The sequence below is a fragment of the Oncorhynchus tshawytscha genome, linkage group LG12 (genome assembly GCF_018296145.1).
Source record: "Oncorhynchus tshawytscha isolate Ot180627B linkage group LG12, Otsh_v2.0, whole genome shotgun sequence".
Taxonomy (NCBI): Eukaryota; Metazoa; Chordata; class Actinopteri; order Salmoniformes; family Salmonidae; genus Oncorhynchus; species Oncorhynchus tshawytscha.
The window spans coordinates 71,138,709-71,152,169 of NC_056440.1; the positions used below are offsets into that span (position 1 = coordinate 71,138,709).

Consider the following 13,461-nt stretch of genomic DNA (forward strand, 5'->3'; position numbering starts at 1 on the left):
GGCCCAGAGCCTATAAATGGATGAGCTAATCTCAACGTGTTGCAGTCAGAGTGGATGGCTACATGACCCGAGGCCGAGCCACAGCACGGCACAGCCAGTTGCTTTCCTGACTGCTAAATAAAGAGAATTATCTTGAACTGCCACAAACAAAGCAGGGGGAGGGGAGATATAAATGACAGTTAATTTGGAAGATAGAATTCTGTAGCTGCAGCTCTTGTTTATGTTTAACATGTGCTGTGATGCCCAGGCTATTAGTGGAAATCATTGCCCAGAACTGAAATATTCTCATTATTCAAGTTCAAGGTAAAAAAAGAGAAAGTAAAGGTAAAGAACAGGGAAAAGAGGGAAGGAGCAAAGGGGAGCAAGGGCAGAGGGCGGGAATGAGAGCAGGAATGAGAGTTTGTATAAAAAGTGAGTGAGAAAGGGAGAGAGAAGAAAAATGCACCAAAACCAAGTGCTCTGCAGCTGTGTAATACGACTATAAATAACTGAAATTACAGGCTGCCAGCACTGCAGTGATTTCAATCTCTCTCTCTGCCACCACACGCTCCCATGAAAACACTTTGCACTATTACAGTAAGGAAAGACTACAGAGAGATAGAGCTAGCCAGGACATTTGGGCCAGTTAGTCCGCTCACTCACTCACTAACCCCTTACTTCCCTCAGTCCCTCATGCAGAACGCTGTGTGACTGATGCACTCATCTTGTGACACACACACACCGCCTTTTGCATCGAACCAGAGGTGGGGAGGAATACATGGAGAGAAGGGGTTTGGGGGTGAGAGAAAACGAGGGATAAAGTGAAAGGAGGGGGGTAAGTGAAGGGAAAACATGTGAGAGAGCATAGCTAGCACAGCTAAGCAAATTAGTATGGGAAAGAGCAGCAACAAGGAGTTCAAGATGGCGACAGTGGAGCTGCATCAGGCAGGCAGCATGAGCCAGTAGCAGAGGAGGTTGTTCAGTTGTTCAGTTCCTGTCGTGTGGCCCCTCCTCCCTCCACTCCCTTCCTCCCCTCTCTCTCTGTGCAGCTCACTTACCCTTCCTCCCCTCTCTCTCTGTGCAGCTCACTTACCCTTCCTCTTGGCCTCTTCACTGTAGACATGTTTTTTTCAATTTTTGTTCTTCCTCCCCCTCTCTCTCCAACCACCTAACAAAAGCCTTGCCCTTTCGCCGGGTTTTTTGTCTCTCTCTCTCACTCTCTCTCGTTCGACAGTTTGTCTTGCTTGAGCTGCGTGTCCACCCCCTCCCCCCTCCACAGGCAGCGTACAGGCGGGCGGTGGAGCCTCCTCTCCTTCACCTCCTCTCCACTCCTCTCCTCCCCTAGCGGGCAGGGCTCAGGCTCAGTAGGAGTGCATGGGGCTGGGCTGTTAGATCACTGGGAGAGCTGGGAGCAGGGCTGGTTGCGCCAGAAGAGGTGCGAAGCAGTGGCAGTCCAGGAAGCTCGTCTCATTCTGCTGCTACTGCGTGCTTCAGCTCCGTCCAGGCTCAGGCAGGCGGGTCGTGGTGTGAGTGTCAGCGTCCCTCTCTCGCTCTACCTCTCTTCTCAGTGATTCCCCTCCGCCAGCAATCGCGTGCTCTCTCCGTCCACTTGCTCTACTTGTTCCTTTTTCTTGCTCCCTTCGTTCGTGCCTCTTTCTCTTACATCCCAGGGTAAGGTAGGCTACTCCTTTGTACACAAAAAGGGTTTTGAGCTAGCTAGCGGGCTTGGTTGTTTTCCTTTTTCCACTAGTTTTCCTCTCCTCTTCCCTCTCTGCCCTCCCTCTCCCGTGCTGGGGTGTGTATGGCGAGGAGCTGGAGTCTCCAGCAGCAGAGCGGTGGAAAATGAAAGCAGCACAAAGCAGCAAAATGCATCAGCATGAATATTAGAGATGTCGTTAAAATCCAGACTCGTTCTCTCGCTCTCTCTCTCTCTCTCACTCTCTCACTCACTCTCTCTTTGTGAGGAAGTAGGCCAGCAGATGGTGCTAGCAGTTATTACATTAACTTTCACAACTTAACCCCAAAAGCACTGGATTTCTACACAAGCACAGAGATTAACATAAATGGAATGCAGGCTTGCATGTGTTGCACATTGCTCTATACATAAAACAGTATACACAAGAAACTGAATGACATCATTTTATGTTGTACAGAATCATAACATGAAAATCCACTATGAGAAAAAACTCAACGATACACTATTATACAACCAATGAGGCTAAAAAGCCACAGCACTGTCCCTAGTACAGCACACTAACACACTGAGAGCTCACTCCCTGAGACTGTCAGTAAAGCAGTGGTCTCAGACACACTCTGGTGGGGAAAGAGACGTAGACAGATGCTGGCCACCCAGCCACACAGCCGTGTTCACTTCCCACCAGGAAGAGAATCCCTCTCGCAAGAGGTGACAGGATAGCCCCCCACACACACAAATGTATGCAAGATGTGAAAGGACAGGCCGTGACGAGCCTTCTGTCCCTTCCATGGCTGACAGTCACTGGAGGGGCAATGGAAGAGAGGGAGAGGGCTCCCTGGAACATGACACAAGGACCATGTGCTCCAGCAGGCACATGGTGCTGGGAGGGGAACACACGGACATGCCTGGCTGGCCTGGAGCCTGCCTGGCACAGGGTTAGGTCCCAGAGTGGAGACACACACATCACAAGACGCATGCACGCGCTCACACACACTCACAAACTTAAGGAGCCATACATCTTGCTCTAAAAGCACGACTGTGTTTTCACAGTTGAACTCTCGTTTGAAATCTTGTGCACAACATATAAGCCCCTTCTCAGGTTACACAAAGGGCTACATAGCCAGGGGATTGACTGTTAGCTCCCTGCTAGTCAGAAGTAACTGGGAACAGGTTGGTAAGCAACAGGCTATGGCTAGCCTCAGTGGCTATGTGGCTAGGGGGAGGCCAAGTACCTGGAGATGGATAGTTAGCTCCCTGCTAGTTAGAAATAACAGTAACAGGTCTGAAGCTACAGACTAGTAAGCTACAGGCTAAAGGCTACATGGCTATGTGGCTAAGGGAAGGACATTTGCAGCAGAGCATCAGCTCTCTCCCTGGCTGAAATGTAACACTGTTTAATGATATTAGAGCAGAATTATCTCACATGGAAATAGCTGAAAGGGGCACTGAGCTCTTAAGGACAAAGGCCTAGTTCACTTAGCTGATCTGTGTTGCTTTATCGGTTTAACAAGTAGACTAGTATGATTAGTAGGGCTTAAGTAAGTCAGAATCTACGTCAATATTCCTAACTTTCCGTTAGGCGTTGGGGAAACTACAGAGAAAGAGAAGGGGAGAGAGAGGTAGGAAATAAAGAGAGACTGACTGGTGTATTTACCCTCTCATCAGTAGTGGCAAACAAAGGTGAAAGCTAAAAGGAAAGCCCTCCTTCCTGACTAGCTAAATAAACAACAGCTTAGCTGCAATATCATTTGGCTCTGCTATCTCCAGCCGATGTCTGAGCACAACTCTCTTAAAAAACCTGCCAGACACCTAACTCTGTGGAAGAACATTGGAACTACAAACATTGGAACTACAAATACGACAAAACATTGAACTGTACAACTGTAAGAATAACATACGACTGGTTAAAGTCCAACATAGAGTATGTGTGGGAGGTCACAATGTACACAGTAGGTTGTGTTAACTCCAATCTAGTGCCCATGTGTTTGTCCCCATATCTAGATAAATTAGCCTGTGCTGTGTGTGTGCTCATGTGTCTGTGTGCGTTCTTACTAGAGGTCGACCGATTATGATTTTTCAACGCCGATACGGATACCGATTATTGGAGGACCAAAAAAGCCGATGCCAATTAATCTGACGATTTATTTATTTATTTTTATTTGTAATAATGACAATTACAACAATACTGAATGAACCCTTATTTTAACTTAATATAATACATCAATAACATCAATTTAGCCTCAAATAAATAATGAAACATGTTCAATTTGGTTTAAATAATGCAAAAACAAAGTGTTGGAGAAGAAAGTAAAAGTGCAATATGTGCTATGTAAGAAAGCTAACATTTAAGTTCCTTGCTCAGAACATGAGAACATATGAAAGCTGGTGGGTCCTTTTAACATGAGTCTTCAATATTCCCAGGTAAGTAGTTTTAGGTTGTAGTTATTATAGGAATTATAGGACTATTGCCCTCTTTACGATTTGTATTTCATTAACCTTTGACTATTGGATGTTCTTGTAGGCACTTTAGTAAAGCCAGTGAAACAGTATAGCTTCCGTCCCTCTCCTCGCTCCTCCCTGGGCTCGAACCAGCAACAAAATGACAATTAGCGCGAGCTAACTAGCTAGCCATTTCACTTCGGTTACACAAGCCTCATCTCAGGAGTTGATAAGCTTGAAGTCATAAACAGCGCAATGCTTGACCCCCTGTCGAAGAGCTGCTGGCAAAACGCACAAAAGTGCTGTTTGAATTAATGTTTACACGCCTACTTCTGCCTACCACCGCTCAGTCAGATACTTAGATACTTATATGCTCAGTCAGATTATATGCAACGCAGGACACGCTAGATTATATCTAGTAATATCATCAACCATGTGTAGTTAACTAGTGATTATGATGAATTGTTTATAAGATAAATGTAATGCTAGCTAGCAACTTAACTTGGCTTACTGCATTCGCGTAACAGTCTCCTTGTGGAATGCAACGAGAGAGAGGCAGGTCGTTATTGCGTTGGACTAGTTAACTGTAAGGTTGCAAGATTGAATCGCCCGAGCTGACAAGGTGAAAATCTGTCGTTTTGCCCCTGAACAAGGCAGTTAACCCACGGTCGTCATTGAAAATAAGAATGTGTTCTTAACTGACTTGCCTAGTTAAATAAAGAATAAATAAAGGTGTAAAAAAAAAATAATAATAATATATAAAACATTTATTTAAATTCAAAATATATATTTTTTTTAATCGGCAAATCGGCACCCAAAAATACAGATTTCCGATTGTTATGAAAACTTGAAACCGGCCCTAATTAATCGGCCATTCCGATTAATCGGTCGACCTCTAGTTTTTACTACTGGTAGGCTATACAGTGGGACAAAAAGGTATTTAGTCAGCCACCAATTGTGCAAGTTCTCCCACTTAAAAATATGAGAGAGGCCTGTAATTTTCATCATAGGTACACTTCAATTATGACAGACAAAATGAGAAAAAAAATCCAGAAAATCACATTGTAGGATTTTCAATGAATTTATTTGCAAATTATGGTGGAAAATAAGTATTTGGTCTACAAACAAGCAAGATTTCTGGCTCTCACAGACCTGTAACTTCTTCTTTAAGAGGCTCCTCTGTCCTCCACTCGTTACCTGTATCAATGGCACCTGTTTGAACTTGTTATCAGTATAAAAGACACCTGTCCACAACCTCAAATAGTCACACTCCAAACTCCACTATGGCCAAGACCAAAGAGCTGTCAAAGGACACCATAAACAAAATTGTAGACCTGCACCAGGCTGGGAAGACTGAATCTGCAATAGGTAAGCAAGCAGCTTGGTTTGAAGAAATCAACTGTGGGAGCAATTATTAGGAAATGGAAGACATACAAGACCACTGATAATCTCCCTCGATCTGGGGCTCCACGCAAGATCTCACCCCGTGGGGTCAAAATGATCACAAGAACGGTGAGCAAAAATCCCAGAACCACACGGGGGAACCTAGTGAATGACCTGCAGAGAGCTGGGACCAAAGTAACAAAGCCTACCATCAGTAACGCACTACGCCGCCAGGGACTCAAATCCTGCAGTGCCAGACGTGTCCCCCTGCTTAAGCCAGTACATGTCCAGGCCCGTCTGAAGTTTGCTAGAGAGCATTTGGATGATCCAGAAGAAGATTGGGAGAATGTCATACGGTCAGATGAAACCAAAATAGAACTTTTTGGTAAAAACTCAACTCGTCATGTTTGGAGGACAAAGAATGCTGAGTTGCATCCAAAGAACACCATACCTACTGTGAAGCATGGGGGTGGAAACATCATGCTTTGGGGCTGTTTTTCTGCAAAGGGACCATGACGACTGATCCGTTTAAAGGAAAGAATGAATGGGACCATGTATCGTGAGATTTTGAGTGAAAACCTCCTTCCATCAGCAAGGGCATTGAAGATGAAACATGGCTGGGTCTTTCTACATGACAATGATCCCAAACACACCGCTCGGGCAACGAAGGAGTGGCTTCGTAAGAAGCATTTCAAGGTCCTGGAGTGGCCTAGCCAGTCTCCAGATCTCAACCCCATAGAAAATCTTTGGAGGGAGTTGAAAGTCCGTGTTGCCCAGCAACAGTCCCAAAACATCACTGCTAATAGAGGAGATCTGCATGGCGGAATGAGCCAAAATACCAGCAACAGTGTGTGAAAACCTTGTGAAGACTTACAGAAAACGTTTGACCTCTGTCATTGCCAACAAAGGGTATATAACAAAGTATTGAGATAAACTTTTGTTATTGACCAAATACTTATTTTCCACCATAATTTGCAAATAAATTAATTAAATAAATTAAATACTAAAAAAAACTAAATACTTTTTTGTCCCACTGTATGCGTGTTCTCCCCATGTTTGAGTGGGCATCTGACATAGGCTAGCTGTCAGGCTAGGCCTTTGGAGATGGACTCCTGTTCTAGGAGAGACGGAACGAAGGGAACTAAATGACACAACATGTCAATTACCATCCCTGCAGTGGAGCGAGAACATGTCTCATGCCAGATGGGAGCATCCCATACAACAGGAATAAACTATCGTGTAGTGGCAGTGGGCCTCACTCTCACAGAAACAGAGCCTCACTCTCACAGAAACAGAGCCTCACTCTCACAGAAACAGAGCCTCACTCTCACAGAAACAGAGCCTCACTCTCACAGAGACAGAGCCTCACTCTCACAGAGACAGAGCCTCACTCTCACAGAGACAGAGCCTCACTCTCACAGAGACAGAGCCTCACTCTCACAGAGACAGAGCCTCACTCTCACAGAGACAGAGCCTCACTCTCACAGAGACAGAGCCTCACTCTCACAGACAGAGCCTCACTCTCACAGAGACAGACCCTCACTTTCACAGAGACAGTCTCACTCTCACAGAGACAGAGCCTCACTTTCACAGAGACAGAGCCTCACTCTCACAAAGACAGAGCCTTGCTTTCACAGAGACAGAGCCTCACTTTCACAGAGCCCCTGAAAACAATCAATTCACAGCTGTTAAAACACTGTCAAGAAGAACAGCTAAAAATACTGTATCTATAGAGTAATTCAGGAAGATATTTTAACAACAGTTCTTTCAGAGACAAGGCCTAAACGGTATGCAACCATGTTATGTACTGCATGTTGAGCATGAACATTTGAACACCTGATCACCTGATATGGAGTACAGTGCGCTGATGTATAGTACACTGAGGGGTTCACTGGGACGGACAGACAGCATCCTTTTAGTCTGGGACGACATCATAATGCAAAAGACTACATAACAGGCTGTTCAACGAGAGAGAGAGAGAGAGAGGTAGGTAGGAGCAACAGATAGAGGTAGATAGAGAAAGCTCGGAAGAGATTCAATAACACCCATGTATACGTAGATTCATACACAGGAAGGCTTTTAGCTGCCAGCGACTGACTCTGCACAGGGTGTATTGTCTCTCTAGGCTGGCAACCCAACGGTTAACATGCAAATAGGCCTCCCGGCAGAGAAATTCGTGTGCTGGGGGGGCTTCCCTCTAAAGTGAGAGACGAGGGGGGAGTAAAAAAAAAAGAGAGAGAGAGAGTAAAAGAGACAGAAAGAGATAAAGAGGGATCCAGAGGCACAGGTATGAGTCTCTAAACAGTCCATAATAACCTCATCACAGACTCAGCCTGTATTAGTGTGCCTGCCACTCTTACTTCTGCCTCCCTCTGCGGCCCTTTGAGTAGGACTCCACTAACACACCGTTAGGGAAATTGACATTTATCATCCTAGGACAGGATGGAGCTCGCACTATAACTGTGCACACACTATAGCCAATCGTAGAGCCCACAAGACCCACCATATCAACAGTTAGCCTATATTTTCACCCACTAGGTAGTGCTGTAATGCTGGTTGTATAAACTAGTAGGAAAGTGCTGTTGTAACAGAGAGCTGAGCAAGTGAACATAGTGTTCCTTCAGAGCAAATATAGGAGACGGTGTGTGGTACTGGTCCCTAGAACTTTAATCAATGACAGCCTACTTTTCTTTTGATGAGTAATAAAGTGTATAGTACAGGAATAATAGAGATGATCCACTGCTTCTCTCTCACTTCAGCCTTTGCCTAAACATTTTCCTTTTAAAAATATCTGAAGTCTACCTAGAAGTCAACCTTTGACGTCGACTCTTCCTTAAAATCACTCCTCACAGCTAAGAATAGTTCTTGGCTTTGTGTTGTGAGAGGGATAATACCAGCAGTATACAACACTACTCACCTTCCCAGTTCCCAACCATAGCCTAATCAGAGACCAAACCTACTGCCTGGTTAATGGAATATAGATTAGTCTGTCAGGAGGTGGGGAAGAGATTAGGCCTGTTAATTAGGCCTATGGCTGTGGGCCAATTTAAAGTCATGCATGGAGAGTGAGGAAAGAGGTAGAGAGAGAGGAGAGAGAGAGAGAGACCGATAGAGTGTTTGTGTGTGAGAGAGAGAGAGAGGGGGGGGTAGAGAGGTGTAGTTGATAAATGAAAGGGGGCACACTGCACGGCGATGCTTCCTGAACCAGTTAAAAAGAGCATCAGGCCTTAATGATCCTTCACAGGGTAGGAGAGGGAAGGCAAGGTGTGCTGGCGCTAACCTCTTGTCCTAGGGAGAGGCTAATAACAGAAGTGACACTCAGTGGACTAACAGGGCTTACAGGTCCTCCATCCTCACTCTCTGACCTGGTCCACTTTGACCTGTGCTGTCACAGCCAGTCTAGCAGGTCACATGGCAGCAGGGCCTTAGGCAGAGCTGCAGTAGTACAATATATGGCATTTAACTGGGCTGTATTCACATAGGGTTGACCCAAACCATACTGTTTGTCACGCCTGATCCCGCTCTTCCTCCCCCTGGCCCTCGAGGGCGCCAGGATCCCCAGCATTACGCACTCAAACCACCATCAGTACACACACCTGCCTTCCCCCCGTCACGTGCATCAGCAGTCATTGGAATCACGTGGACTCAATTACTTGTGTCATTACCTTCTCTACATCTGTCTGTTCCCAAACTCTGTTCCCTGCTTCGGGATTAATTGTCTCATGTCCGTGTTACCCGGGTTCCAATGCTGTTCCTGTCTTGTTTCCTTGTCTGTTCCCGAATAAATGTCTGACTCTACCTGCTTCTCCTGTCCGGCGGCGGTCCTTACAGTCTGGCTCTGATACCACTATTTTTCTTATTCTATGTTGGATGTGTAACCAGGCAAATGGCCGGCCCAGTACAGCTCAGATTAGTTTGGCTCAGTGTGAAAAGGGTACTGCTTGCCTGTATCTGGATGGAGGAGCGGAGGTGGAGAAATGTGGGTGGCAGAAGGATGGACATGTTACAGAGTTAAGTCTAATACCATAGCCTAATTAGGCTAATGTTCTGCAGACCATGTGTGGTAGGCTTGGCCTACAGATTAGGAAGGGGGAAACTACAGGGAATTATCCATTCTGTATAGAAACACTATCAATAAAGTTGTATTGAATTAAAAAATCTAGTGTTCTTATTCCATTTGTGAAGGATAATCAACGAGGGGCTATGCGTTCTATGGAAAATAATGGATGACGTGGAATGTGTGTTCCACGATGCACTAGCGAAGTGGAACTGACCTTCAACAGTTGCATTATTTTCCTGAGAACGCATAGCCCCTCTTTGGAACAGTAGTGGAGAGGGTAGCAAGTTTTAAGTTCCTCGGCATACACATCACAGACAAACTGAATTGGTCCACTCACACAGACAGCATCGTGAAGAAGGCGCAGCAGCGCCTCTTCAACCTCAGGAGGCTGAAGAAATTCGGCTTGTCACCAAAAGCACTCACAAACTTCTACAGATGCATAATCGAGAGCATCCTGGCGGGCTGTATCACCGCCTGGTACGGCAACTGCTCCGCCCACAACCGTAAGGCTCTCCAGAGGGTAGTGAGGTCTGCACAACGCATCACCGGGGGAAAACTACCTGCCCTCCAGGACACCTACACCACCCGATGTTACAAGAAGGCCATAAAGATCATCAAGGACATCAACCACCCGAGCCACTGCCTGTTCACCCCGCTATCATCCAGAAGGCGAGGTCAGTACAGGTGCATCAAAGCTGGGACCGAGAGACTGAAAAACAGCTTCTATCTCAAGGCCATCAGACTGTTAAACAGCCACCACTAACATTGAGTGGCTGCTGCCAACACACTGACACTGACTCAACTCCAGCCACTTTAATAATGGGAATTGATGGGAAATTATGTAAATATATCACTAGCCACTTTAAACAATGCTACCTTATATAATGTTACTTACCCTACATTATTCATCTCATATGCATACGTATATACTGTACTCTATCATCGACTGCATCCTTATGTAATACATGTATCACTAGCCACTTTAACTATGCCACTTTGTTTACATACTCATCTCATATGTATATACTGTACTCGATACCATCTACTGTATCTTGCCTATGCTGCTCTGTACCATCACTCATTCATATATCTTTATGTACATATTCTTTATCCCCTTACACTGTGTATAAGACAGTAGTTTTGGAATTGTTAGTTAGATTACTTGTTGGTTATTACTGCATTGTCGGAACTAGAAGCACAAGCATTTCGCTACACTCGCATTAACATCTGCTAACCATGTGTATGTGACAAATAAAATTTGATTTGATTATCTCTTTTATATCACGGCTATAATTTAACACATTTGCCGCTAGAAACATGTTCATTTTCCAGTAGAAATGTGTTCATTTTCCAGTAGAAATGTGTTCATTTTCCAGTAGAAATGTGTTCGTTTTCCAGTAGAAATGTGTTCGACATCTACTGAAGTAGCTAGCAAGTTTACTAGATAGCTACAGTAGTTGCTGTGGTAACCAAACAAACAAACTTGTTAGTTAGGCTAACTAAACCATCAGTCCCAGCTTGCCATGAAAATCTGATTCAACAATGCCAATAAAGTTTTCAATTCAAGTTTTGCTTTAAAAAGCAGCTCAAACATAGAACATGTAAGAATGAACTATAGCCATTGAGTTCTACCGTGCTAATATAGGGAATTATACAACGGGTGGGTCTAATCCTGAATGCTGATTGGTTAAAACCGCATTCCATTCTGTGTTTATTCTACAAGTTACCACCGGTTAAATCTATGACTTTAAAATGCCTAATACTCTGTTCCATCTGACAGTGCAATCCATTGTCTCATCAACCCAGCCAAGCAATTTAGAAACTTGATCTCCACTATGAAAAGCATCTAGACATTATCTCACATTTCTTTTAGACTAACATTTAGATTTCAACAGTGGAGATTTGTGTAAGCCTTGCTGTCTGTCTCTCTGACATTTGCAAGATTGCTTCAATATTCAAATTCGATGTCCAGCTGTCCCATAGTAATGAACGTGTCGGGAGTCGAGACGAGACAGACAGACAGGCAGCGTTTTTCAGCCAGTAGAAATCATGAATCAGTTGGCATCATTTTATGGATATATACAAAGAAATGTAAATTGAAAAAGGTCAAAGTTAAGCTAGTTTGCAGTCTTTCCAGCTTCAATTTGAAGTAATTGTGCTAGCTGTGTTGTTGGCTTGCTCCTCTGCAAGCTAGCAAGCAAGGGATACGAACTTTGCCAGTCATTATGGCAATGGAACACTTAGAACGAACGACTGGGTCACGTCCATACTGTAGATACAGAACAAAAAGACTGGGTCACGTCCATACTGTAGATACAGAACAAAAAGACTGGGTCACGTCCATACTGTAGATACAGAACAAAAAGACTGGGTCGCGTCCATACTGTAGATACAGAACAAAAAGACTGGGTCACGTCCATACTGTAGATACAGAACAAAAAGACTGAGTCACGTCCATACTGTAGATACAGAACAAAAAGACTGGGTCACGTCCATACTGTAGATACAGAACAAAAAGACTGGGTCGCGTCCATACTGTAGATACAGAACAAAAAGACTGGGTCGCGTCCATACTGTAGATACAGAACAAAAAGACTGGGTCGCGTCCATACTGTAGATACAGAACAAAAAGACTGGGTCGCGTCCATACTATAGATACAGAACAAAAAGACTGGGTCGCGTCCATACTGTAGATAACAAAAAAGACTGGGTCGCGTCCATACTGTAGATACAGAACAAAAAGACTGGGTCGCGTCCATACTGTAGATACAGAACAAAAAGACTGGGTCACGTCCATACTATAGATACAGAACAAAAAGACTGGGTCGCGTCCATACTGTAGATACAGAACAAAAAGACTGGGTCGCGTCCATACTATAGATACAGAACAAAAAGACTGGGTCACGTCCATACTGTAGATACAGAACAAAAAGACTGGGTCACGTCCATACTGTAGATACAGAACAAAAAGACTGGGTCGCGTCCATACTATAGATACAGAACAAAAAGACTGGGTCGCGTCCATACTATAGATACAGAACAAAAAGACTGAACGACTGGGTCGCGTCTCAGGCAACCGAACCGATTGAACGAACGAACGACCAGCCTTCTTGGGTAGCAACCCTAGATTTGTCGTGACTATATCTTGTGGAAGGATGAAATAGTATGAATAAATTCATAAAAATAATGTTTTTAATGAAAACATGTCAATCATTATTTGAATATGTTGGTAACTCGTTGTATAAAAGTGATACTCCCCTCGAAGCCGGTGTTTAGAGGATATATTGGCTTGGTCTCGAGCCTAACAACACCAGGGCCAATATATCCTCCAAACACCGGCTTCTCGGCATTATCACTTAAATAACTCACACTCTAGAATTCCCTTCAAGCTAATCAGAAACAAGTATTCAACAATGCCATGGTATAAACATGAATAACATTAGATTCCCAGTCCAAAGTTACATATTATACTGTATAAGCCTAGGCCTCATTTCCTAAGAAATGCACTTACACTACTAGGTGGTATAATAGTATTAAACACTGTAGATCTATACACAGGAGAACTATGGCTTCAACCAAGTACACACTCCTAGTACGCTAGGCTGTGTGTGTGGGCCTCCCTCTCTGGTCTGTTGGAGATATTTATAGTTATTACCCAGAAAGCTCTAAGGCCCAGGCCAAGACACACACACACGCAGGCACATGCACACACACAGGCACACACACACACACAGCTTGGCATGTAATTCCTTGCAAATGCAGCGATTAGCAATTCACATAGGTTATGATATCATTAGCCGTACCTGCCGTGGCAGAGAGAGAGGGCTGCACCATCACACCCATTACACATCCTCAAATAGCTCCCAATGAAGAAGCTTTACTAACAGCCACCTATTAGCTTTCC

The 13,461-nt window shown here is 44.4% G+C and overlaps 1 protein-coding gene across 8 annotated transcripts in view; it reads right to left on the reverse strand.

Moving 5' to 3' along the window:
• Positions 1 to 13,461, reverse strand: part of LOC112264215 (chromodomain-helicase-DNA-binding protein 9-like) — a 131,884-nt gene that overhangs the window by 89,682 nt on the left and 28,741 nt on the right. The window contains exon 1 of one of the 8 annotated variants that reach the window (XM_042331028.1): positions 1,073 to 1,910. The exons of the other annotated variants lie outside the window; for them this stretch is intronic. Within the exon in view, the coding sequence (XP_042186962.1) occupies positions 1,073 to 1,102 (30 nt within the window). The 5' untranslated portion in view covers positions 1,103 to 1,910. Of the gene's footprint in view, positions 1 to 1,072; positions 1,911 to 13,461 lie in introns of those variants that run through there. 8 annotated transcript variants of the gene reach the window in all.